The following is a 23,093-nucleotide window of genomic DNA, read 5'->3' on the forward strand; positions in this document are numbered from 1 at the left end:
GACCAACTAAGTTAGTTCTTGGTATGAGCTTTCGTGTGCATGCACACTTCTTCAGATACACTGAAACAGAAGTTGCCAGATCCTTCTATATAGTGAGAAGGTGGGGAGGGGTATTACTCAGAAGGGTGGTGGGAATGGGAGATTGGCAGGTAGCTGAGATGAGCCTGTTGACGACTCTTAACGACTGTAATGGGTCCTACAGGAAAAGGCAAGGGGTGAGAAGGTGAGAAATGGCTTAGTCATGTATAATGAGATAAGAATCCAATGTCTCTGTTCAGACCAGGTCTCTCCATTGTTTTAAGTTTGGTAAGGAGTTGCAATTCAGCAGCTTCTCTTTCCAGTCTGTTTCTGAAATTCCTTTGTAGTAAAACAGCTACTTTGAGATCTTGTATAGAATGTCCTGGGAGATTGAAGTGTTCTCCTACTGGTTTCTCTGTTCTGTGATTCTTGATGTCAGATTTATGTCCGTTTATTCTTTGGCGTAAGGTTTGGCCTGTTTGTCCAATATAGAGAGCTGAAGGACACTGTTGGCATTTGATGGCATACACAATGTTAGATGATGAGCAATTAAATAGTATCTGTATCTGAAGAAGTGTGCATGCACACGAAAGCTCATACCAAGAACTAACTTAGTTGGTCTTTAAGGTGCTACTGGAAGGAATTTTTTTATTTTGACTATGGCAGACCAACACGGCTACCTATCTACAACTGCTAATAGAAGACATTCCACCGGCGTGCCACGTTCTTCCCCCGGCAGCCTGAAGCAACTTTTCCTGAGGCCGTGAATGCAACTCCTTTCCCGCCCCATCCTCCCCTCGGCTCCTCCCGGCCTGGACTGAGACGCCGCTTGCTGCTCCGGCCCTTTATAACCTCGGCAGGCACCTTAGCCCCGCCCTCCCTCGGGCAGTTACGTGCTCCGCACGCGCGGTTCCCCTGGCGACCAAACAGCTCCCCGGAAGGCGGGGCGCGGCCAGCCAATGGCACGTGGCGTTGCTATGGCGAGGGCGGGCGGGCCAATGGCGCGCCGGGGTGGTGGCGGGCGCGAGGCGCGGCCAATGCGCGGCGGCCTTCTTGTTGCCTGGCAGCGGCGAGGGAAGGGCTGGCCTGGCCCGGGGCCCCTGGCGGCGGCGGCGGAGGAAGCTGAGGCAGAGGCTGAGGCAGGTCGGTCGGAGGGAAGCCGCGGGGCGGGGCGGGCCGCATGCAAATGAGGGTCGTGACGGGGAGCGCCGGGCTCGGGGCCCCGCCCCTTCGCCCCCCCCGCCGTGGGAGGAGGAGGGGGGCGGCAGCCGAGCCCAGCCCCCTCGGGATGAGGCCCCCCCGCTCGCCCGGCCCCCCGTGCCCCCCCTCGCCCCCTAGACTGCCCCGGGGCAGGGAGGCTCCGCTTCCCACTGGGCTGCCCAGGACCCAAAGGAAGCTCCCTGCTGCCTCCCCCCACAGCTTCCTTGCGGGACCCCCCAGTTACACAACTGTCAACCTTCCCTTTTTGGGGGGGAATTCCCTTATTCCAGCGCCATTTCCCGCTGCTATCCCGGATTGTTAGACATCCCATAGACTGTCCCTGGGACCGGGGAGGCTGCGGATCCCTCATTTTCAAATCTGAAAGTGGACAGCTATGGCAGGATCCTGGGCCGGATGGGTCCCCTTTGGCCCAATGCCCCTGCCTCGGGGCTCTTCTTGCACGGAGCCTCCATGGACAGAGCCAGTCTACCTTAGCGGGCAAAAGGCACTCTCCTCCTGCTTGGGGCGCCTGGGTGCCGGATTCTTAGGCATCCCATAGACTGTCCCCGGGACCGGGGAGGCTGCTGATCCCTCATTTTCAAACCTGAAAGTAGACAGCTATGGAAGGATCCTGGGCCGGATGGGTCCCCCTTGGCGCGATGCCCCTGCCTCAGAGCTCTTCCTGGTTTCTGAGGAGTCCTGCATGGAGCCTCCATGGACAGAGCCAGTCTACCTTAGACGGCCAAAGGCGCTCTCCTCCTGCTTGGGGCGCCTGGGTGCCACCGTGGGCGCAGGATCCCGGGCCGGATGGGTCCCCTTTGGCATGATGCACCTGCCCCAGGGCTCTTCCTGGTTTCTGAGGAGTCCTGCATGGAGCCTCCATGGACAGAGCCAGTCTACCTTAGAGGGCAAAAGGCGCTCTCCTCCTGCTTGGGGCGCCTGGGTGCCATTGTGGGCGCAGGATCCTGGGCCGGATGGGTCCCCTTTGGCACAAGGCACCTGCCTCAGGGCTCTTCCTGGTTTCTGAGGAGTCCTGCATGGAGCCTCCAGGGCCAGAGCCAGTCTACCTGAGAGCGGCAAAAGGCGCTCTCCTCCTGCTTGGGGCGCCTGAGTGCCACTGTGGGCACAGGATCCATAGCTGTCAACCTTCCCCTTTTTTGCCGGAAATTCCCTTATTCCAGCGCTGCTGCCCACTGGTATCCCAGATTGCTAGATCTCCCATAGACTCCCTGGGACAGGGGAGGCTGCTGATCCCTTCTTTTCAAATCTGAAAGTTGACAGCTATGCCCAGTTATGATATCAAGGGGAGAGGGATCCCCATCCTCCTCCTCCCCCCCTAGTTCCACGCCCCTTTCACCAGCTCTCCTCTTCCTCTCCCCATCCTGGGGGGGGGGGGGGACAGCAAGAAAAGCTCCAAGCGGCGGCGCCTTCTCTCGCAGGAGAGTTTCTCCATCCCGCCAATCCATTTCCGTTGCCCTTTTCTGAAACTTTTCCAGCCCCGCAGTGTTCTGCTTAAAAGGCACAGTGACCCGAACTGTGCATTGTGTTTGCTGTATCCTTTTGGCCCCGTGGATTTGTGATACTGGCAGGTTTGTTTCCAGCCTCCTTCCTATTCCTGATGATCTTGCTGCAAACCAGGCTGATGTTTTTTCATTTTGTTGTCCCAACTTAAGCCTGTTCCCTGATTAGCTGTGGCAAATTCTGGCGCTTTCAGTATATATTGCCCCAAGGCGCATCATAGAATCATAGATTGTGGAGTTGCAAGGGACCCTGATGATCATCTAGTCCAACCCCCCTCAGTTTCATAGTTCCTTGCATTGAGCTGGATTTGCTGTTTTGTGGCCCATCTAGTCAGTGTCGAAAGATCCTTCTGGAGCTCTGCAGCCTGCTTTGGTTTTCACCACCTTGAAAAGTTGTGTGCCATCCACAAACTGTACTACCTCACTGCTCACTCATAATTCTGGGTAGAAAGCACAGTTCCCAGCTTGGATCCTGGGGGGCAGATAGAGAACACCTCATGCTCTGCTTCCTTCTACTGCCCCATAGTGCTGGCTGTGCCAGTTTCTCATCTCTGTGGCTGAGTGGAATGGCCTCTTGCAGGACAGGACCAGCCCTTCTCCATGGAGAGAGGTTCACAATGATGCTGGTGGCTGCTCAAGGTTCCTATTGCTGCCTCTGCCCCCCCCCCAACACCAGGTGCCTGGCAGACCCCGCTTCCCCATGACATGTTGTCCCCGGGGTGCTGCCAGCCAAGCAGCCAGACCTGTGCCATTCCAGGGTCTCCTCCTCGGAAACACCAGCTGAGCCTTGGGGCTGGGCAGCCTTCTTGTCTTCCTGTTGGCAGGCAGGGTGCCCCCTTGAGGACATGATTTCCTTCCTAAGCCGAGCCTGGAGCTCTCTGTCAGCGCTGGAGGGGGCCTGAGAGTAAGAGGAGCAGGTGGCCCTGACGGTGATGCTGGCGATGATGATAGTTGTGGTGATGATGGCACAATGGGCCTCCTGCAAGAAGTCTCCCTATTGGCATGCCATTTTCATTCTGGCCCAGTCCTAGAGACCAGTGGGGAGGGAGAGGGGAAAGGGGGTGATGGAGGCTGCCCAGCTGCTCAAATAGTCCCCAACATCAAAGAATCGGACTTGTTTCCCTGGGTGATTTCCTGTATCTAGGTGCTGCTGGACAAAAAGGTTGCTTTGGTAAGCCTGCTCCCCACAGCAGGTAAATGACCAAGGGCATGTGTTTATGCTTTTGTATTCTGGAGTGTGTAGTGGTCCCCCCCCCAGTTTTTTTTTGGGGGGGGATTGCAACACCTCCCTTGTTGTGCTTAGGAAGGCCTTCAAGGGAATTGTCTTTTGCAGTACCTGGAGTGTGCCAGAAAAACATCTCAGGTGGTGGGAGAAGAAGGAAAGAGAAGAGAAGATGGGTTTCGTGATTGGCAAGGCCAGAAATAGACTTGTGGGGTTTTCCCCTTAGACTCTGGGCTTCCTCTCCTAGCAGCCTTCTTCCACTAGCAGGACAAGGAAACTGGATTCATTCTGCAGCAACGAGGTGAGGAATTGTGCGTACCAAGTTCAGCTCTTCCCTTCTTCCCTGTAGGAAATCCTCAGAACCACCTGTTGCAAAGAGGAGAATGAGCCCCCTCTGCTGCCGGCGAGGTTACGATGGAGGTGCGCTGCGGTGGCCTCTTGTTCAGCTCCAAGTTTGACTCGGGGAACTTGGCTCATGTGGAGAAGGTGGAGCACCTGGAGGGCGATGGGGACGGTGCCGGGAATGGCGGCAGCGGTGGCAGCAGCACCTCTGCTACCTCCATGGTGTTTGGCACCTCCCTCCCTATTGCTGACTACGAGTTCAATGTGTGGACCAAGCCGGATTGCGGAGACACAGAATACGAGAATGCAAACAGGTAAAGGAGGTACCAGCCCTCTGTGAGGTCTTGCTAGGCACCAGGCATGGGGCTATCAGGTAAGGCCTTTCTCGCTCAGCACTCGTCTCGCCTCCCCTTTGAAACTGGAAGTGCTGAAACTTCTCGGGCTGTTGCTTCCAAAGTCTTCCTCCAAATGGAAGATAACATTGCCTGTGGCATTAGGCAGCCACTGCCCCCATGGCAAAGCTTTGGGTTTCTTTAAAAAAATGCTCCTGCTGCCCCTTGCCAAGGCATGCCTGACCCTGGCTCTCTGCTTGCCTGATGCGGCAAAGGTCTTGTAGCTGGCTCCTTCCTGTGTGAGGCATGGCAGCTTGCCCCCTGGGCTTTGCAAATGGCACCCAGCATGGAGTGTTGGGAGGTTGCATAGCAAATGAGACCTCTGGATTCCTTGTCCACCTGGCCTTTCAGGTCAGAGGTGGAGAGGGCCTTGGGCTGATGGGGGGGGGCAGGACCCCTGCCAGACCCTTCCCTGACTACTCCCGATTGCCTTCACTCCCCAGATCCTGGTTTTACTTTAGTGTGAGGGGAGGAGCCCCAGGCAAGCTGATCAAGATCCACATTGTGAACATGAACAAGCAGACCAAGCTGTACTCGCAGGGGATGGCCCCCTTGGTCAAGACGGTGCCCATCAGGCCTCGTTGGGAGCGCATCCGCGAGCGGCCCGCCTTCGAGGTATCTCTTGGGCAAGACCCTTGGGGAAGGACATTGGACTGGTGTGGGCACGGCCTCTGAGAGCAGCGTGTCACGGGGAAGGGCTTGGCTTTCCCTTGTGGGGATGACGGGAATCTCTGTGAGACGAGACCAGCTTTGGGCTGCAAATGGCTGGAGAAGGAGGGGATCAAAGAGGTTTCCAGGCTCCAGTCAGTGGAGTTCTGACATTTTGGCTCCCCTGCCTCCTTCCATTGTCCTTCCAAGGGACCAGAAAGTCGTTTCCTTGCCTGCTTCCCCCTTGCCAAGAGTCGACTGCCTGCTTGGTTTGACTTCAGGCTGTTCTGCTCAGTCACATAGACGTGCTTGTGTTTATTTGTGTGAGAAAAAGCACGTGAGCTGCCCAGAAAGATGAGCTAGACTCCAGGTTATGTATGCCAGGCTTCCGTTGGGCTCCCTACTGTCCTGCTAGGGAGCAACGGCATGACCCTGAGGCTGGCACTGAGGGCAGCCCCTGGCCTACACCATCCTCCTAACAAGAGTCCCGGATGTTAGCCAGGATCATTCCCCTCTCTGCCTCCTTTCCCTGGCCCCTTGAATGGGCTCTGAGCAGCGAAGTGACCCTCTCCCCACAACAGGCTTTGTTAGGACCCTGCCACAAAAGTGTAGGGCAGAGTGCTGAAGGTCAGGAGACCTGGCAGGTGGGCTGTGAACATGGCGTCCATTGCCAGGTATCCGATTCAGGTCCTGGCAGTGCGCAAAGACTCTTCAGCCCGGCCCTGAACAACAGCAGGCTGTGTGTGCTGATTGATGTCTGTCGTGCTCCAGCCACAAGGATTATGCCTGGGCAGTGGCCACTCAGTGCCCGTTTTGTCTCTTTCTTTTCCCCGTACAGATGGTGGAAACCCAGTTTGTCCTCTCTTTTGTGCACCGCTTCCTGGACTGCCGAGGTGCCACCACCTTCTTTGCCTTCTGCTACCCCTTCTCATACACAGAGTGCCAGGAAATGTTGGCACAGCTGGATGCCCACTTTGCAGAGTGCAGGCACCTCTCTGCTAGCAGGTGAGCCTGGCCTCTGACACACGGCTGCCATCCTCCTCTCTGCCCCCCAACCCGCTTGGTGACTGCACACCGGCTCCTGCGAAGTTGGCCAAACTCCTTAGGTGGGGAAGAGTTGGGGTGTTGCCAGGGAGGTTACTGGGGTGCCCTGAGATAGGTCCTTGGTTGGACTGTGGGTCTCTCCCAGGGTTCTGTGTCATGGCAAAGATCCTAGCGGGGACTTTCTGTCTCCCTTTTGGTGCAGACTCTGGCACTGCCTGGAACACTTGGCTCCTTGTTTGCAGTTCCTTGGTAACCGTCCCCAGGAACTCCCTTTGGCCCTTTCCCTCCTAGCTCCCTGCCCCCCCCCCCAACTTGCTCCTGAAAGCGCTCAGGGGACAGAGCAGCTTTTGCACAAACGCCGCCTTACTTCTGCTTGTTTCTGCTGTGTTGCCTTTCCCCCAGCTGGCTGTTGTTTGAAGATGTGTTTTGTTGTATGTGTTTAGTAGTTCTATGTTGTTCAGGATGCTTCCTTTAATGAGAGAAGGGGGCTCTGAATGCTTTCCACAAAAGGGGAGCCTGCAGGAGCCCTCCTGGGCTGAGGCTGGGCAGGGCTCTTCTTGACCAGCTGCTTTCCTTTGGCCTCTGTTGGCACCTCCTGCCTTGGCAGCACTTGCGGGCAGAAGAATAGCCCTCCTGGGAAAGGGCCTCTCCAGTCCAGAGCCTCCTTGGCAGCCTGGGTGCAGGGCATGAATGGAACAGCCATTGCTGGGTGGTGTGAGGAACACAGCTGCTTCTGAGCAGTGCAGATTTCTTCCTTAGTTACCTGAGCTCACTCTGTGACCTGGTCAAGTCCAAAGGAGTATTCCTTAGGCGAACTGAGCGTTGCCTGAAGGAGGGTCTGCTCAGCCTGACTTCAGGCTGTTCTGCTGGGGGCCTGCCAGCTGCCTGCCCTTGTATATCTGCAGTGGCCACTGCTAGCGTAGCGGCAAGGACAGAAGCCAGAGTGACAGCTGCAGGGCCCTGTCTAGACAGACTGGCTGGCGAGGCCGGGGACTCTGCCCCTTTGCCAGCCTGCCAGCCTTGGGCATTTGCACTTCCTATGTTGCTCTCCAAGATACCTGGCATGGGCAGGGACCCAAGGGCAAGGCTGGTTTGAATGGGAAGAGGATCCCCACCGCACTGTTCCCGCCTTCTCACCTGAGGCTGCCTTGGTCAGGGTGGGGGGGGGGGCGAAGAGGCTCCATTGGTCTGCTGTTGTTGAGGGAGGCAGGGTTGTGGAGTCAGAACCAGTGAAAGGGGGGTGGGGGTCAGGAGAAGGCGGGAAGACCCTCCCTTCCCATCTAAACTCATGTCCACCGTTATAGCACAGTCAGTCGGAAGGCAGGTGCGGACTCTCGGAAGGCGGAGGGGAAGCCGCGACCCACCGCCCACAGAGCGAGGAAATGCCCTAAAGGAGGGCGTTCAAAGGGGAGGAAGGAGGCCCCGCTTCGAGGGACCCCGTAAGTGCTTGCTTTGGTTCCCTTGCAAGGTCCAGGTGGCCCCACTGACGGGGAGGGGACCCCCGGGCACAAAGTCAGGCTGCCTTGAGGTCCCTTCTGGACAAGAGCCTGGCTTTGCAGGGGGAGGGAGGAGAAGAGGACAGGAAGCCCCTCTGGCCACCTCTCTCGCCACAGGGATGTGGGAAGGAGCACAAGGGAGGATCCTTGGGATCGTGGAGTGGGAATCAGATCATGGGTGGGAAAGAAGAGGCTTCCTTGCATGCTGGGCAGGCGAAGGGGAGTCTGTGGGAAAGAAGCTTTGAAAAAAGAGCGAGCCTTTGAAAGCAAATCTTCCTTCTGGCCTTGCGGGGCATTGCTGGCTGTGAGAAAAGCTGTCTGCTCTGCTCTCTACCTGCAGCTCCCTGGACTCCATCTACTACCACCGGGAGCTGCTGTGCTACTCCCTGGACAAGCGGCGCGTGGACCTGCTCACCATCAGCTCCTTCCACGGTCTGCGGGAGGAGAGGGAGGCCCGCCTGGAGAAGCTCTTCCCGGACAAGCACACCCCCCGGCCCCACAGCTTCGTGGGGAAGAGAGTGAGTTGGCTTCTGCCGTCCCCACTGGGCAGAGCGCCCCGCCATTGCTGGTGCCCACGAGGGGAGCATGGGGCTTGGGCAGTGCGGCCTGCCCTTGTTTCTGGAAGCCCTTTGGGCCCACATTGCCTCCGGCAGGCACCTCAGTGCTGTCCTTCCTGGTTTGCCTCTTGAGCATCTTCCTCTATGCCTGTGCTTCTCTCTGCAACCGCTACCCCAGTTTCACCCACCCTTTCTGATTTCTGCCTCCTTCCTGCTCTGTCTTGGCTCAAAGTGCCTCAGCGAATCCCATTTCAGTTTCTGCTTCTGGCTCCTGGGTCCCTGTTCCTTCCCTGTTCTCTCTCTGCCTTCCTGACCATCCACATGTGCTTCCTTCTCCTGCCACCCTCTTGCCTTCCTCCTCATCTGTGCCATCCCCAGCTCTGCACAGAAAACCCCTTTTAAAGCTGCCTCTCCCACGTTCGGATCTGTCAGCCTCCCGCTTCCTCTTTCCTTCTGCTTCTCTTCCCCCTTTCCTCTGGGTGAGGCTGCAGGCAGGAGTGAGCGCCTCCTGACTGATGCCTGGGGATAACTAGTTCCAAAGTGGGGTGGAAATAAATGGCCACACAAGCAGATGGGTGGGCAGGAGGCCTGTTGTGGGAGCTTTGAGAGGAGCAAGAGTCCTTGCAGAGACTCCGGAAGATGTCCAGTTTGGGAAAGGAGCAGATCATCCTCTCTCTCTCTCTCTCTCTCTCTCTCTCTCTCTCTCTGTGCCCCCACTGCCCCAGCAGGTGTTCTTCCTAAGCAGCAGGGTGCACCCAGGAGAGACACCCTCCAGCTTCGTCTTCAACGGCTTCCTGGAGTTCATCCTCCGTGAAGAGGACCCTCGGGCGCAGATGCTGCGCCGCATGTTTGTCTTCAAGCTCATCCCCATGCTGAACCCGGACGGAGTGGTGCGGGGCCACTACCGGTGAGTAAAGCCAGCATAAACACAGAGGGGGGGCCAGCCCCAGCTCAAGTCCCAGGCTGGTGGGACAGATCCCTCTACGAAGCCTCTGTCGCTGCAGACTCATGCTAGGTGAAGGCTGGGCGAAGGCAACTGGCCAGTTCAGTTGGCCTGGAGAGAGACACTCCGTGGGTGGGGGGTTCCTCTCCCACCCCCCAACCCATCTCAAGGGAGCTGGTGGTGGCTGGTGCTTGTCTCTTCCTGCCTGAGACACCCAAGCGACAGTGTCACCCAGGAGGAAGGCATCTTTGCCCAGCGAGGCTGACCCCTCTGGCTCCGTCTCTTCCCCACAGGACAGATTCTCGTGGCGTGAACCTCAACCGCCAGTATCTGAACCCTGACGCTGATCTGCACCCGGCCGTCTACGGGGCCAAGGCCGTCATGCTCTATCACCACGTCCACAACCGCGTTCAGCCGGGCTCGCCCGACTGGCGCGCCTGCGTCCCTCCCCTCGGCACCAAGGCTGCCAACCAGCGCTCCACCCGCAACTGCCCTCCCAGCGAGGAGACCCCCCTCTCTGAGCTGGAGAAGGCCAACAACCTTCGCAACTGTCCCAGGGATGCTGGCGTCCCCTCGCCTCAGGACCACGAGCCCTCAGAGGCGCCAGGGAGCAAGGACCAGGATGTCTGGATCCTCTCGGAAGACCTGCCTCCCACACTCCGTGAGGACAAAGCCGAGGTCCGCTCTCCGCCCGCCCCGGAAGCCATCCCACCGCAGCAGAGTGGCCTGGCCTACTACGTCGACCTGCACGGGCACGCCTCCAAGAGAGGCTGCTTCATGTACGGGAACAACATCTTCGAAGAGGCTCACCAGGTGAGGAGGAAGGGGAGAGCAGCCAGAGGTCCGTGAGCCAACAGTGGGCAAGAAGGGAATGGGGGGCCACAGTCCCAGGCTTGAAGTGTTTGAAGATCCCCCTTCCAAGTCCAGCCAAGGCTCTAGGGCCTCTGAAAGAGCAACAGCTACTGCTGCTGTGCTTCTTTCTCTGATTTCTAGGCGCAATCTGGGAGGCCATTGCAGACTTCCTCCCCTTCTTGGGTGTCTCCATTTGGTCTGCTGAGCCTCAGCCTTTTCCTCTCCTGGCCTCTATTGTTTGCTGCCTGGGATCCCAACTCCATCAGCTGCATGGGGCATGCTCCCTTCTGCGCATGCCCAGCCAGCTGTTGTGTTGGCCTTGTGGCAGGAGGCTGAGCTGGGCTGGAGAGGGGCAGCTGTCTGCTGGGGGTGGCTGCTGAGTAGCACTGGGGACTCTGCTGGTGTCAGTTTCACTGGGTGAGCTCAGTTCCCTGTGCCTGAGCGTAGGTGAGAAGCGGCAGCCCCAACGTCTGTGGTTGATCTTGCAGGTTGAAAACATGCTCTTCCCCAAGCTCATCGCCATGAACTCTGCTCACTTTGATTTCACGGGCTGCAACTTCTCCGAGAAGAACATGTACGCCAAGGACAAGCGGGACGGGCAGTCAAAGGAGGGCAGCGGGCGCGTGGCCATCTACAAGGCCTTGGGCATCATTCACAGGTGAGCAGAGGACACAGCCTCACCCACAGACCAGTCACTTACGCCTTCTGCTCCGCACCTGCCTTCAGACAGCTTCAGAATATGAAAGATTCTGCCTCCGTAAAGAGAGACCCCTTCTAGATCAGCTCAGAGCTGATTTGGACCATGGAAGAAATATGGTCGGGAGCATCAGTCCCCACCTCCTTTGAGAGCCGCTCATTAGAGGATCCTGGCAGAATAGGCAGGCGGGGAGAGTTGGGTGGCTAAAGTAGTTTTGCATCCATAGTGGCAGTGCTGGCTGAGGGCAGGAGTGCTGGATGAGGCCCAGTTCATTGTGGATCGGAGTCCGCATTTGGGCAGAGGTAGAGTGTTGGTTAGGGTGGTTATATTCCAACCTGTCTTTCTGGCCTGGGGGCAGCAGGGACTCCTCCTCTTTCTCCTCCTCCTCGGTCCAAAGTTAGCCCTCTTCCCCTCCACCGTTAAGGCCTGGTACTTGGTGGTTCCTAAACACTGCCCGGTGGAAATGTCTTTTATCCTACCAGGCTGCTTCTTGGTGTAGGATCAATTTTTAAAAAAGGGGGGGGGGTAGCCTGTGGTGAGCATGTCAGTGGAGCTGGGTGTCCACAGGAACACGTTTTATTGATAACATTCACAAGAATTGAATTGCTGTCTTTTAAACTGTGTGTGTTTTTGTAACACGCGTAGAGACATTTGCAGGAGGCAACCTATAACCCCTCTGTTCCTTCTAGCTACACGCTGGAGTGCAATTACAACACGGGACGGTCTGTCAACGCAGTTCCAGCTGCTTGTCATGATAATGGGCGGGCGACCCCCCCTCCTCTGCCAGCATTCCCCTCCAAATACACAGTGGAGCTCTTTGAGCAGGTATCAGCCTCCCCCGCCCCCCTTTATTAGATGAGCTTTGTGTGGGTGTCAGTGGGTGCATAATTCCAGGGACTTGCCCCCGGGGCGGATGGGGCCTGCCTGAGTGGTTTTGGTCAGGCAAAAGAAGGCTGCCTTGGCCACAGCAGCAGCAGCAGCAAGTCTTCCTCTCTTAGCTGTGCTGCCTGCGAGAGCCGTGATTGTGCCTGGGGCCTCACAGTGCTCAGGACTTCCTGGTGTCTCCCTGTGCCCAGGTGGGAAGGGCCTTGGCCATCGCAGCGCTGGACATGGCCGAATGCAACCCCTGGCCCCGGATCGTCCTTTCCGAACACAGCTGCCTTAGCAACCTCCGTGCCTGGATGATGAAGCATGTGCGCAGCATGAGGGGCGTGGCCGGCTGCTCCCGGAGGAAGGGGGCCAAGACTCCTCCCAAGGGGACCAAGTACGGAGGCTGGGGAGAGGCCGGTGGGGTGACGCCAGGGCTCCCAGGGTCCCTTCCAGCAGGCCTCCCTGCTGTAGTCAGGGTGCAGGACTTGGCTTATCTCCCACAAGCCCCTGGGGCCCTGCTGCTCTTCTGCGCCTGCTGCCGCCAAAGCCTCTTCCTCCTGGTCCCATCGAAGGCTCAGGAGGAGGAGGAGAACCAGAGCTGACCTTTTGCCGAGCAGGCAGTAGAGCAGGTGGAAGCCCCTCTCCCCAGAGGATTGTTGTAGAATCATGGGATTGTAGGGTTGGAAGGGATCCCAGGGGCCATCTAGTGCAGGAACTACTGCCAAATCTCATTTTTGGGTGGCCCACTCAGTCACCTTCAGGTTGCGAGGCTTGAAACAGCAGTTTTCAAATGGGGCGGATATGTCTTAGCTTGGCCTGAAGCATAGCCTTGGATCCCAGTCAGATTTTGCAGAAAGAAGCCTCCTTTTCCCCAGCCTTGGTTCCCTGTGGTGGGCTTCCCAGGGGTCAAAGAGGGTCCATTTTACTCTTTTGGAACCAGCGTGAGATAAATGCCCCCAACCACAGGGACGGCTGGCAATGTGCAACTGCGCGGATTTAAATATTGGAGGGGGAAGGGAGAGAACGCGCATTTGTGCCCATTGACCACGTGCATCTTTCCAGCAGGATAGAGGGACTGAGAGGCTAAAGGGTAGATCTTGAGGAGGGATGGTGTCGTGTTGCAAGACAGAGTCAGTGATGGAGGCCGGGGGGGAACCCCCCCCCCCCGTGCCCCTATTCAGACACCTTGAGAAAGGAAGCCTGGTGCGTCAGAGGCTGCCTCTTCCTGGGCCACCTCGCAGGGCGGGCGTGCTGGGTTTCTGCCCCGGCGGTGACGCCTCCCTTTGGCCTTCCCTCCCAGCGGGGTCTCTGCCTCCAGCTCCGAAAACTCCCTCTGCCGGGGCCGCAGCTTCAGCAACGGGAGCAGCAGCAACCAGCAGGCGGCGTCCCCGCAGGTCAAGACCTCGCCCAGCTTCACCTTCAGCTGCTCCGACCCCGGCGGCCCCCTGGGCATGGGCCAGGGCCCCTCGAAAGGTCCCTCGAGGGTGCTGGCGCTCGTGCGAGGTAAGCTCTGCGGAGGATCCGTGCTGGGCGCAATCCGGAGGATCTGGGAGTGGCTGCGCTGGCAGAAGTGACGGCCTTGCAAGAACCTCGCCTTTTCTCTTTCTGTCTCCCTCCCTCCCTCTTTCTCGTGAAATAAAAGTGTTCCACAATAGATCCCAGTCATCCTGTGAGAGCTGGCCCCCACTCAACCCGAGCCCCCCGCCCTGCTCTCTGAACCGAGGGGAACCCCAGGCTTCAGGGGACCTGTGGGGGTCTTATGTAGAGCGCTGGGCAGAGGCCTGTGCTGCTGCTGCTGCTGGTGGTGGCACTACTCCTGAGGAAGCGGCAGGTGAGCTGGTCCTGCAGGGAAGGAGGGAGCTCTCCAGCAGCAGGGCGCCTGCTAGGGAGGGGGGCGTTTCTCCCAGGCCAGCCACCGTGTGGCCACGTTCCTCTCCCATGCTTCTGCAAGCAGCTCAGGGTGCTTCCATGAGGCGAGGCGAAGCCGTTTGCCTTGGGCTCCCTGCCATTGCACCGCTGCCAGCCCCACCTGCACCAACGCCCCCTTGCCATCCCGGCTACTGCTGCATTGTGGCACTGTAGATGCCACGGCAGGTGAGGGTGCAATGGCAGGGGCAGGGGGGGGGCAGTGGTGTTGAGCATTTTGCCCACATCCTGGGCCACCCCTGGCCTTTGGGATCCTTTGTAGCCCTGTGAGTCAGATTATGCCAAGAGCAATTTGATTGAGGCCGCCCAGTGAGCGGCTTTGTGCCCAGGCAAAGATGAGAGCCTCTCCCTGCCAAGGCCCAACCGTCCTCCATCACCAGCTCTGCTGCCTCCAAGGTGACCCAGCCAGCTGCCCCCGTGGATTAGCTGCCTCCCTCAGTCGAGGAGTTCAGCCGGAGGTCAGTTGGGCTGATAGAGCACCATCAGGCAAGAGTCACCTCGAGAAGAAGATAATGGTGTGCTGAGAAATGACCTGGGCAAAGTGTGTGGCTTCAGCAGCCCTAGCACTGCTGCAGAGATGCCCCTCTCTCTTTCCTCCTCCTCCTCCTCCTGCTGAAGGAAGGATAGAGATAGCCTGGATAGAGAGAGAGAGATATATATAATGCAGTCGCTGAATGCATTAAAGGATTGTGGGATTTGTGCCCCCACCCGCCCCAAGGAAAGCTTCCGGTTGGGGAGTGTATCAGGAGGGGCGGGGCTCACCACCTTGTAGCTCTGCAGGTGCAGCAACCTGCTGCTGTTCCCTGCCTCCCCCCCCCCACAAAACGGGCTCATCCCTGGGCTGAGGTTGGAGGCCCTCAAAAGGGCCGCTGCCTCTCCCCACTGCTGCCCCCGTTCTTGGTGGTGTGTGGTGCCCGGCAGCCCTCCAGAACTGGCTGCCACTGTGCAGGTGCTTTGGGCTCCCTTGGGGCAGCAGATAGGTGGCACAGATCTGGCCCCCTCCCCAAGTGAACGGAACAGCCGCACTCTCAAGAACTGGCCTTTGTTGGAGACAAGAAAATGGATTTCCCCCACCCCTGGCTTCTTCTGGGCAAAATGTGTTCAAGCCTTGTGAAGGAGGGGAGGTGCATGATGGGGCCACCCCGCTGCCCCCTCGCAGAACTCGGCTTTGCCTTGTCCTTTCTCCCTGCTCAGAGTCGCGCGGCCAGGAGAAGCGCCGTCACCAGCACCAGTCCTTGCTGCGAGCAGCAGTGAGCAACATCCAGGCGCCCCCACCTCTCTCTTCTTCCACCAGGACGGCCTCTCACCTCCAGCTGCCGACCGGCCTCGGCTCCTGCCCCCTCCCAGCCACCCTCAACAGGACAGGTGCGTCTTCCTTCGTTCAACTAAAGGCCGCCTTGGCAACACAAGTGTGAGCCCCTTGGCTGCTGGAGCAAGCCTGGGCCAGAGGCCGGCATGCCACTCCAAAACTGGCCCCTTCCTGCCGGTTCTCAGGTGCCGCCAATGCCTGAGTCAGGCGAGAGACGGAAGCAGCAGAAACAGGGAACTTCTTGCCTTCCTTTCTCCTACCAAAAGTCCCCAGTCAGTTGGGAGGTGGTGATAAAAGAATTAGAGACCCAAGGTGTGTATTTCTGATCTTACTCGTTTCAAAGGTGTAGAAGCGACTTCTTACTAGACCGGGGACGGCCTCCCAGTTCCTGCTCTCCTTCCCAGCACAGCCCCTGACTCAGCTGTGTCCTGCATGGGCGGCCGGCAGGAGCAGAGCTTGACCCTTGGTGCCGCTTCCCTCCCGAGCTTGCTTACCCTGGGGAAGAGAAGGAAAGGCAGGCAGGAGAGCGGCCTTCCAAGAGGCCTTCAGATGAAGCATCTTCTCTGTTGCTTCTCCAGGGGGCAAGACTAGGATCTGCGGGGTCTTTCTGGGAAGCAGATTTGAGCAGAGGGCCCCCACCCGAGTCGCAGCATCACGTTCTTAGTGATTTCTTGTTAAGTGTGCCCCCTGCTTTTCACCTCATCTGGGTCTCATGCTGCTTTCAAAGTATTAAAATGTGTAATTTCTTCTTTCCAGTTGTAACACTTTAAATATTTGACAGTAAGTAACAGACGGTTGAAGCTGCTTCTACTAAGGATTCTGGCCAGAAATTTGCATTGCTGCCCAGGGGTGGTGGAACACGAGGACACAAAGTGACTGAGAAAACCCAGCAGTGCAACTGTATTCCGTGTTAGCGTGTAGAACTCAAGCCTTTCATTTTTTTATCCTTTAAAAGGGGTGGCCAGTAGTGCAGTCAGATAATGTCAAACTTAATGGTTTTAGAAGAGGGAGCTCTTCAGAGAACGCCCTGCCCAAATGGCAGCAGGGGGAGGTGGCACATGCGACCCTCCAGATATTGTCAGATTCTGATCTCTCCTCAGCCCGTGGCCTGCTGGCATGATGGGAACTGCAGTCTAGCATCCCTCGGAGGGCCACAGATTAGCCATGCACACCAGTGTTTTCTATTCCCTTGCAAACTGACCCAGGGCGAGGGCCTTGGTGGGAGAGCCCTTTCTCAGGCTGGGGCACAGGAGCAGAGATGGAGGCTCTGGCGCAGTTTTGGCACTGGGGGTGGGAGCTGCTCAGAAAAAGCCAGCAGAAGATAGCAGCGGGGAGCCAGCAGCAGCTCCTGCCCCTGCAGAGGTGGGGTGGGGGGCAGGTAGGCAAGCCGGCTGTTTGACCCACTTTCGTCACTGAGGCCTGGAATTGTTCCAGGTGGAGAAAGGGATGTGGCAGGCTCTCCAAAGACCAGCCTGCTGGATCAGGCCAGTGGCCCATCTAGTCCATCATCCTGTTCTCGCAGTGGCCAACCCCTCAGCGGGGTCTGAGCCCAAGAGCCCTCTCCCCTCCTGTTGCTTCCAGCAAGTCGCACTCAGAAGCATCGCTGCCTCTCTGGAGCTTGGCATTCAGCCTGCGCACTTTTGCTTTGGGCTTGGCCAATTATTTGGAAGATTTGCTGACCTATAACAAGGGGATTTCTCCATAATTTCCGGGGCTTTGGTTGAGGGTACAACCAGTCCTAGAGCCTTGTGGTACAGTCATACCTCGGGTTGAAATTGCTTCAGGTTGAGCATTTTCAGGTTGCGCTCCACGGTGACCCGGAAGTAACGGAACACGTTGCTTCTGGGTTTAGCCGCTCACGCATGCACAGATGGTCAAAATGACATCACGCGTGGGTTGCGTTTGCTTCAGGATGCGAATGGGGCTCCGGAATGGATCCCGTTCATATCCAGAGGTACCACTGTATATGCAAGGACCAATATTCTCAGGGGATCAATCACCCCATCCTCCCTGACAAACCTTGGAGCTTGTGTTGCTGCTTCCTGGAGGCTGGTTAGGCAGAGGACAGCAGAAACTGGTCCCTCCTGCCCAAGAAGGGCTACCATGGCCTGGCTAGTGGCCTTTCTCCTTGTGCTGTGGGGCAGCAGAACCCTTTGCCAGCCAGTCCTTGTAACCTCTTGCTGCCTCCAGGGATGTTCATCTCCCTCCCTCCCTCTCTCGTTGGTCATGCAGGGCCTGGCTGCAATGGACTGCAGGAGGCAGAGCACCCCAGTGAGGAGCTGAAAGCGCCTCCGCCTTGTGGCCTAGCCTTGCTGCAGGTAAAGGGGCAGTGGTTAAACAGGTGGGTGGGCTGGACTCAGCTCCTCGCTTGCAGCTGGACTGCGGCCCTGAGCCAGAAGTTATGGGCAGCAGTCCTCTTTTGAAACCAGAAAGCAAGAGGCAACGCGGGCCTTGATTTACGTCCCCCTCCTCCCCAAACTAAGGCTCCCCGTTGCCTGTGGCTGCTCCACTGCCCCCTCACCCACAGCTCATGGCAGCTCATGCAAGCCAGGCAAACTCTGACTTCTCTTTCTTTGGCAGAATATTTCAAGGCGGCTGAACAGCGAGCAGCTCTCAGAGACACCCAGGTAATGGCTGCAACATAGCAGACCGTGAAAGCACCGGGGGCGGGGGGCGGAGAGTGCACTGACCCCCCTGCTGTGCTTGAGGTGGAACAGGCATGAGAGCAGGAAAACAGAGCCTGCCTCGGCCGTCTGGAAGTTTATCCCTCCCCAGGAAGCGAGGCAGAACATTTCCCAGTTCTCTTGCCTGAGTGGCTTGGCTGCTGAGCCCCCTCCTAGCCTCGCCTTCTTCCCACAGGCTGGAAATACTGATGCCTCGGCCGAGCCGGATCCCCATCCGCAGGAGACCGGCTGGACAGTCCCAGCATCTGCTCAGGCTCAATGGCTGCAGTGATGACTCCTCCCTCAAGGTGTGGAAATATGCCCCCTCACAGCTGCCAGCTCAGAGTTCCCTGCCAGGTAGGCTCCTCTGCTAAGTGCCCGGGGGGAGGAGATGCCCTGTGCCCAGGCCTGCTGGACTTCCAGAGACGGCACCTTGGGAGCCTTCAGCTCCCTCATTTCCTGGGTCATAGACAGCAGCATAAGACACACCTGCTGCTGGATCAGACCTTCTGGTCCAGCCTCCCGTTCTCCCAGTGGCAACCAGATGCCTGTGAGAAGCCTCCAAGTTACAGAGCACAATGTCATTCTCCCTCAAAGCACCTAGTATGTCAGGTTAGTTGCCTAGTCATTAACCACTGACGGCTTATCCTCCATGAATTCCTACACGCCCAACCAGTCACTGTCTTCCACAGGAGGGGACACCTGCAGAGATACTATTGCACCAGGAGGTCCAATCCGTAGTGTCAGAATTGGGCCTTCAGTGTAGCAGCATCCGCTCCTTGGAACTCCCTGACATATATCAGGCACATTTTCTTCCTTTTTTAACACAAGCCTTTCAAGTAGAGGCTTTTACTTCAGCTGGTATCTGTTTCAGAACTGAATGGATTTATATATGCATTGCTTTAAACTATTTTTCTGTAAGCTTTTTTTATATATGCAAGTATTTTAGCTGTGTGTGTGTGTGTGTGTATGTGTATGCACACACACACACACACACACACACTTGTTCCGTTTGCTTTTACTGCATAGTAAACCACTTTGGGGTGCCTTGTAGAGAAGGAACCCATAAATGAAACAATTTGTCTAGTAGTCTCCTTTTAAAGCCACCTGCAATATAGGTGAACGTCACATTTTGTAGAAGTGAATTTAGTAGTTTTAATTACATCCTGTGGGGAAGTCCTTCCTATAGTTTCTCCTCAACCTGCTCTCCTGCAGTAGATTCATGACATTCGAAGGTTCTAGTATTAGGGAGTGGGGGGGGGCACTTTCTCCACATTATCCATTATTCTGTAAGCCTCTAACACAGGCATAGGCAAACTCGGCCCTCCAGATCATGGGTAGGCAAACTAAGGCCCGGGGGCCAGATCACCTTCTAAATCCGGCCCGCAGACAGTCCGGGAATCAGCGTGTTTTTACATGAGTAGAATGTGTCATTTTATATAAAGTGCATGTCTGGGTTATTTGGGGGGCATAGGAATTAATTCATATATATTTTTTTCAAACTATAGTCCGGCCCCCCACAAGGTCGGGACAGTGGACCAGCACCCTGCTGAAAAAGTTTGCTGACCCCTGCTCCAGATGTTTTGGGACTACAATTCCCATCATCCCTGACCACTGATCCTGTTAACTAGGGGTGATGGGAGTTGTAGTCCCAAAACATCTGGAGGGCTGAGTTTGCCTATGCCTGCTCTAACATGTCCCTCCTTAGAATGGGGGCTGCAAGCTCCCAGAGCTGATGAGGCTTTTAACTTATTCTAAACTTTCTATGGTATTACTGTACGGTTTTGTTTTATATTGTTGTAAATTGCTGCAGTATATTTGTGTGATACAGAGGTATATATATATATTATAAAGAAAGTTGTATCCAGCATCATCTAGTCTAAGCAGCCCCTACTGATTCAGGAGTGCCACCCTGACAGCATCCCTGGCAGGCTGCCCCCCCCCCGCCCCCCGCCTATTGACCAGCTAATTCCTGTTAGACTAACCTCCTGCGAAGCCTCCCTCCCTCCCGTGTTTCCGCCTTTTCCCCTAGTGGAGTTGCTCCTGCTGCTGATGGTCTGCTCTCCTTGCAGAGTTTCCGCTGGACGTTCCGGAGCTGACGGTCACGGGGGGTCAGAGGGAAGAGCCGCTTTTTCTGTGCAACCCCCCCGACGTCTTGCTGGACGAGGTATGGCTCCCCTACAGCCGCTGCCCTCCCCTAGAGCCCCCACCCTGTAGGCCGAAGAGGAGGAAGAAGAAGCCAAAGCGCATCCACCGCGGCGTAGGCAGCGACCACCCTCCCCCTTGAAGCAGCTCGGGGGGGCAGCCTCGCCCCGACGGTGACGCCGCTCGCCTCCCCCCCTGAGCCAGATCTCTCTGTTGCAGCACATCCCGGGGAAAGCAGATCCCCCCCAGCTCACCTACCACAAGATCCTGTCTTTCTGCACAGAGGCCTGATCCGCCAGGGGGGCCGGAGCAGCTGCGGCCCACCCGTTCCAGCGCCTCCGCAGCCGCCCCGCAGCAGCGCGCCAGCGACACGCCGACGACACCGACGCCTCCCCCCGTGGTGCGCCAGAGACCGCCCGAGACACCCTCCCCGCTGGCGGCGTCCGGCGAGCGCTCGCCCCGGCCTCCCCCCAGCCCTCCCCCCCGCCCCTGCCCCTTCAAGCCCAAGCTGCTCTTTGGGACTCGCCAGCCCACGGTCCTGGCTCTGAGACACCTCCCTGCCTGCCAGGGGCCGCTCTCTCCCAGCGGGGGCCAGCTACACAAGGCGCCGCCCAGGGCCTAGCTGGGGATCCATCTCCCCTGCCTTGCGGACCAGCTGGCCTGGGAAGGAGCCCCTGGGAAAGACCAGCCTTGCCCCCCCCCGACCCCCCCCCGGCCCTTCCCGCAGCAGCTGTGTACATAGTTGGTTACTGGCTCGGAAGCTATTTTTTGACAGGAGATTTGTCTTGTGAACATGTTTCTATTAATAAATTTCGTTTGACAAAATGAAACCAAAGAGACAACAACCGGCGGGTGTCATGGGCGGCGTCTGCAGGGGCCTTGTGGACTCAGAGGGGCGTCGGGGGGGGGGCGTCACTCCAGCCATGGCTTCCCTGCTTGGTGGCGGCGGCTCCTGGGGGTGGGAAGAGAAACGGGGAGAGGTGAGGCGGGGGGGGGCGGCTTCTCGAGCTCCCCTCTGCAGAGGAGACATCTTGGCCTCTTTCTCCGGCAGAGATTCAAGGAGGAAGCCTGACTCCTTCGCATTCCCAACTTAGCCAGAACTCAGAACTCCTGGCGGGGGCCAATGGATGCCTGCGAGGAACCAGCAAGCGGTATCCGTGCCCCCCCCCCCGCCATGGTCTCCCACAGCTGGGTCTCACAAGCCTGGCTGCCTGCAAGAGCGGAGGCGGAGAATTGCCAGGGCGGCAGCCATGGACTGTGACCCCCCTCTGGCTATGAATTTGTGTCCCCCCTGCCCCCCCCCCGCTCCCTCCTGGTACCTGTCCTCCTGGCGCGGCTCCTCCGGGGCGTCTCACTCCTGCCTCTTGGGGTTGTTGACGGCCACGTAGTGATAGAGGACGACCAGCAGGAAGAGCGAGACGCCCAGCATGTTGGCGAAGATGGCCAGCTGCACGTCCGTCACCATCCTGCGGGGGGGGGGAGAGGGTCAGGCGAGGCGAGCCAGGGGGGGGCCCGGCGGGGGGGGCGGCGGAGGCCGAGTCTCCTCACCTGGCGGGTCCCGATCCCTCCCTCCCTCGATCTCTCGGTCCGGCGGTGAAGGAGACACGTCTGCCCAGCTCCAGCCGCAGCGCCTGCTGGGAAGCGGGCCGGACGTCCGGCGACGACGCTCTGCCCCGCGCCCCTCTCGGCGGACAGGCAGGACTTGGGACTACGACTCCCATCATTCCTAGCCACTGGTCCTGCTAGCAAAGGGGTGATGGGAGTTGTAGGCCCAAAGCATCCCATGCTCCCCTCTGCCCTCCGCTCTGGCCCTCGGCGACTCTATGCTCCGCCTCTCTCTTGCGCCCCCTGCGGGCAGAGTCGGGCAGCGCGGCTCTGGGGCGCCCCCTGGCGGAGGCGAGGGGCGGGAACTGGGCCCTTCCCGGCCCCGAGTCGCCCTCCCTCCTGCACGGGAGGCCCGCCCCGCACATTCACACGTGACGCTCAGTCCGCGTGTCAGGCGTGCAAGGCGCTGCCCGGGCCGAAGAAGAGCGCCCAAGGGAGAGCCCAGGGCCTCTTGCAAGGAATGGCTCCGGGCACCGGCCTTCTGCCCGCTCCTTCGCTCCCTTCTAGACCCTGGGATGCCCCCCCCCGCCTTCCTTGAGGTTCGGCAGGCAGGAGCTTCCGAGCCCCACATCAGCGGACCCCCCCCCCCGCCCCTGCTCTTGCTGGTCCTTCTGGCGGGGCTGACCCCGAATCCACCTCGGCACCTCCCTCCCCTTCGGAAGTTGAGCTGCCTGCATTGCGAGGGCTGGACTAGATGGCCTTTGGGGTCCCTTCCAACTCTGTTCTTGTTGTTGTTGTTGAGTCGTGTCCGACTCTTCGCGACCCCCTGGACCAGAGCACGCCAGGCCCTCCTGTCTTCCACTGCCTCCCTCATGCTGGTAGCTTCAAGAACACTGTCCCACCATATTGTCCTCTGTCGTCCCCTTCTCCTTGTGCCCTCCATCTTTCCCAACATCAGGGTCTTTTCCAGGGAGTCTTCTCTTCTCATGAGGTGGCCAAAGTCTTGGAGCCTCAGCTTCACGATCTGTCCTTCCAGTGAGCACTCAGGGCTGATTTCCTTCAGAATGGAGAGGTTGGATCTTCTTGCAGTCCATGGGACTCTCCAGAGTCTCCTCCAGCACCAGAATTCAAAAGCATCCATTCTTCTGCGATCAGCCTCCTTTATGGTCCAGCTCTCACTTCCATACATCACTACTGGGAAAACCAGAGCTTGAACTATACGGACCTTCCAACTCTACATGTCTGTTATTCCAGGACCAGCAAGGGCAGCATTTTTTGCCCAAGAGGCGTGTGGGGGTCCCCAGCAAGGGGGGGGTGAGGAGAGGAGCCCCTCGGGGTCCCATGGGGTCTCCATCCTGTCGCCTCTCATGCGCGTTTTCTCCAGACTAAACAGCTGCCAGGGCAGCAACCTTTGGCTGTAGGCTGGGCAAAGAAGGGCAACTGGTCCTGATGGAGAGTTTCTCTCGCTCCTCTGAGGCAGTGGACTCAGTGGGGAAGCAGGCCAAAGCCCCCCCCCCCATGACCTGCCTGGTCACTCTGGAGACACCAGCCCCCCCTTGCCAGGTCCAGCCAGCGGCCGCCAACCCTATAGGCAGCTCAGCCTCTCCAGGCACCCAGCTGAAGACCCATCATGTCCATGGAGTTGGGAGTTTTAATTTGCTTAGTCTTGTTAACGGAGAAATCTGAGGACTCCCTTGGACAAAA

At 58.0% G+C, this 23,093-nt stretch overlaps 2 protein-coding genes across 13 annotated transcripts; one reads left to right on the forward strand and one right to left on the reverse strand.

The window, feature by feature from the left end:
* Positions 1-4,374: 4,374 nt before the first annotated feature.
* On the forward strand, positions 4,375-20,679 carry AGBL5 (AGBL carboxypeptidase 5; the record flags this gene model as incomplete). Of its 12 annotated transcripts, none has more annotated exons than XR_014006494.1 (18): positions 4,375-4,616; positions 5,138-5,309; positions 6,181-6,347; positions 7,691-7,825; positions 8,223-8,400; positions 9,168-9,346; positions 9,676-10,195; positions 10,723-10,892; positions 11,621-11,756; positions 12,008-12,195; positions 13,102-13,304; positions 13,444-13,632; positions 14,922-15,092; positions 17,269-17,354; positions 17,617-17,663; positions 17,896-18,007; positions 19,772-19,866; positions 20,064-20,203. XR_014006494.1 is itself a non-coding variant. In XM_081188423.1 (18 exons), 18 exons carry the CDS (start codon positions 4,375-4,377, stop codon positions 20,390-20,392), a joined length of 3,408 nt encoding a protein of 1,135 aa, XP_081044549.1. In that variant the 3' UTR covers positions 20,393-20,679. The 12 variants fall into 12 exon arrangements, 11 of the variants coding, with proteins under 11 accessions (XP_081044549.1, XP_081044556.1, XP_081044554.1 ...); XM_081188423.1 differs by having other exon boundaries at positions 17,896-18,056; positions 19,732-19,866; positions 20,064-20,679; XM_081188430.1 differs by having other exon boundaries at positions 17,896-18,056; positions 20,064-20,274.
* OST4 (oligosaccharyltransferase complex subunit 4, non-catalytic) lies at positions 20,621-21,501 on the reverse strand. The gene is made up of 3 exons (XM_081188906.1): positions 21,393-21,501; positions 21,164-21,310; positions 20,621-20,796 (listed from the first exon to the last, which is right to left on the reverse strand). Exon 2 carries the CDS (start codon positions 21,307-21,309, stop codon positions 21,196-21,198), a length of 114 nt encoding a protein of 37 aa, XP_081045032.1. The 5' UTR covers position 21,310; positions 21,393-21,501; the 3' UTR covers positions 20,621-20,796; positions 21,164-21,195.
* Between the last annotated feature and the right edge of the window lie 1,592 nt (positions 21,502-23,093).

Source organism: Podarcis bocagei (assembly GCF_964188305.1).
Source record: "Podarcis bocagei genome assembly, chromosome: 3".
NCBI classification, from domain to species: Eukaryota; Metazoa; Chordata; class Lepidosauria; order Squamata; family Lacertidae; genus Podarcis; species Podarcis bocagei.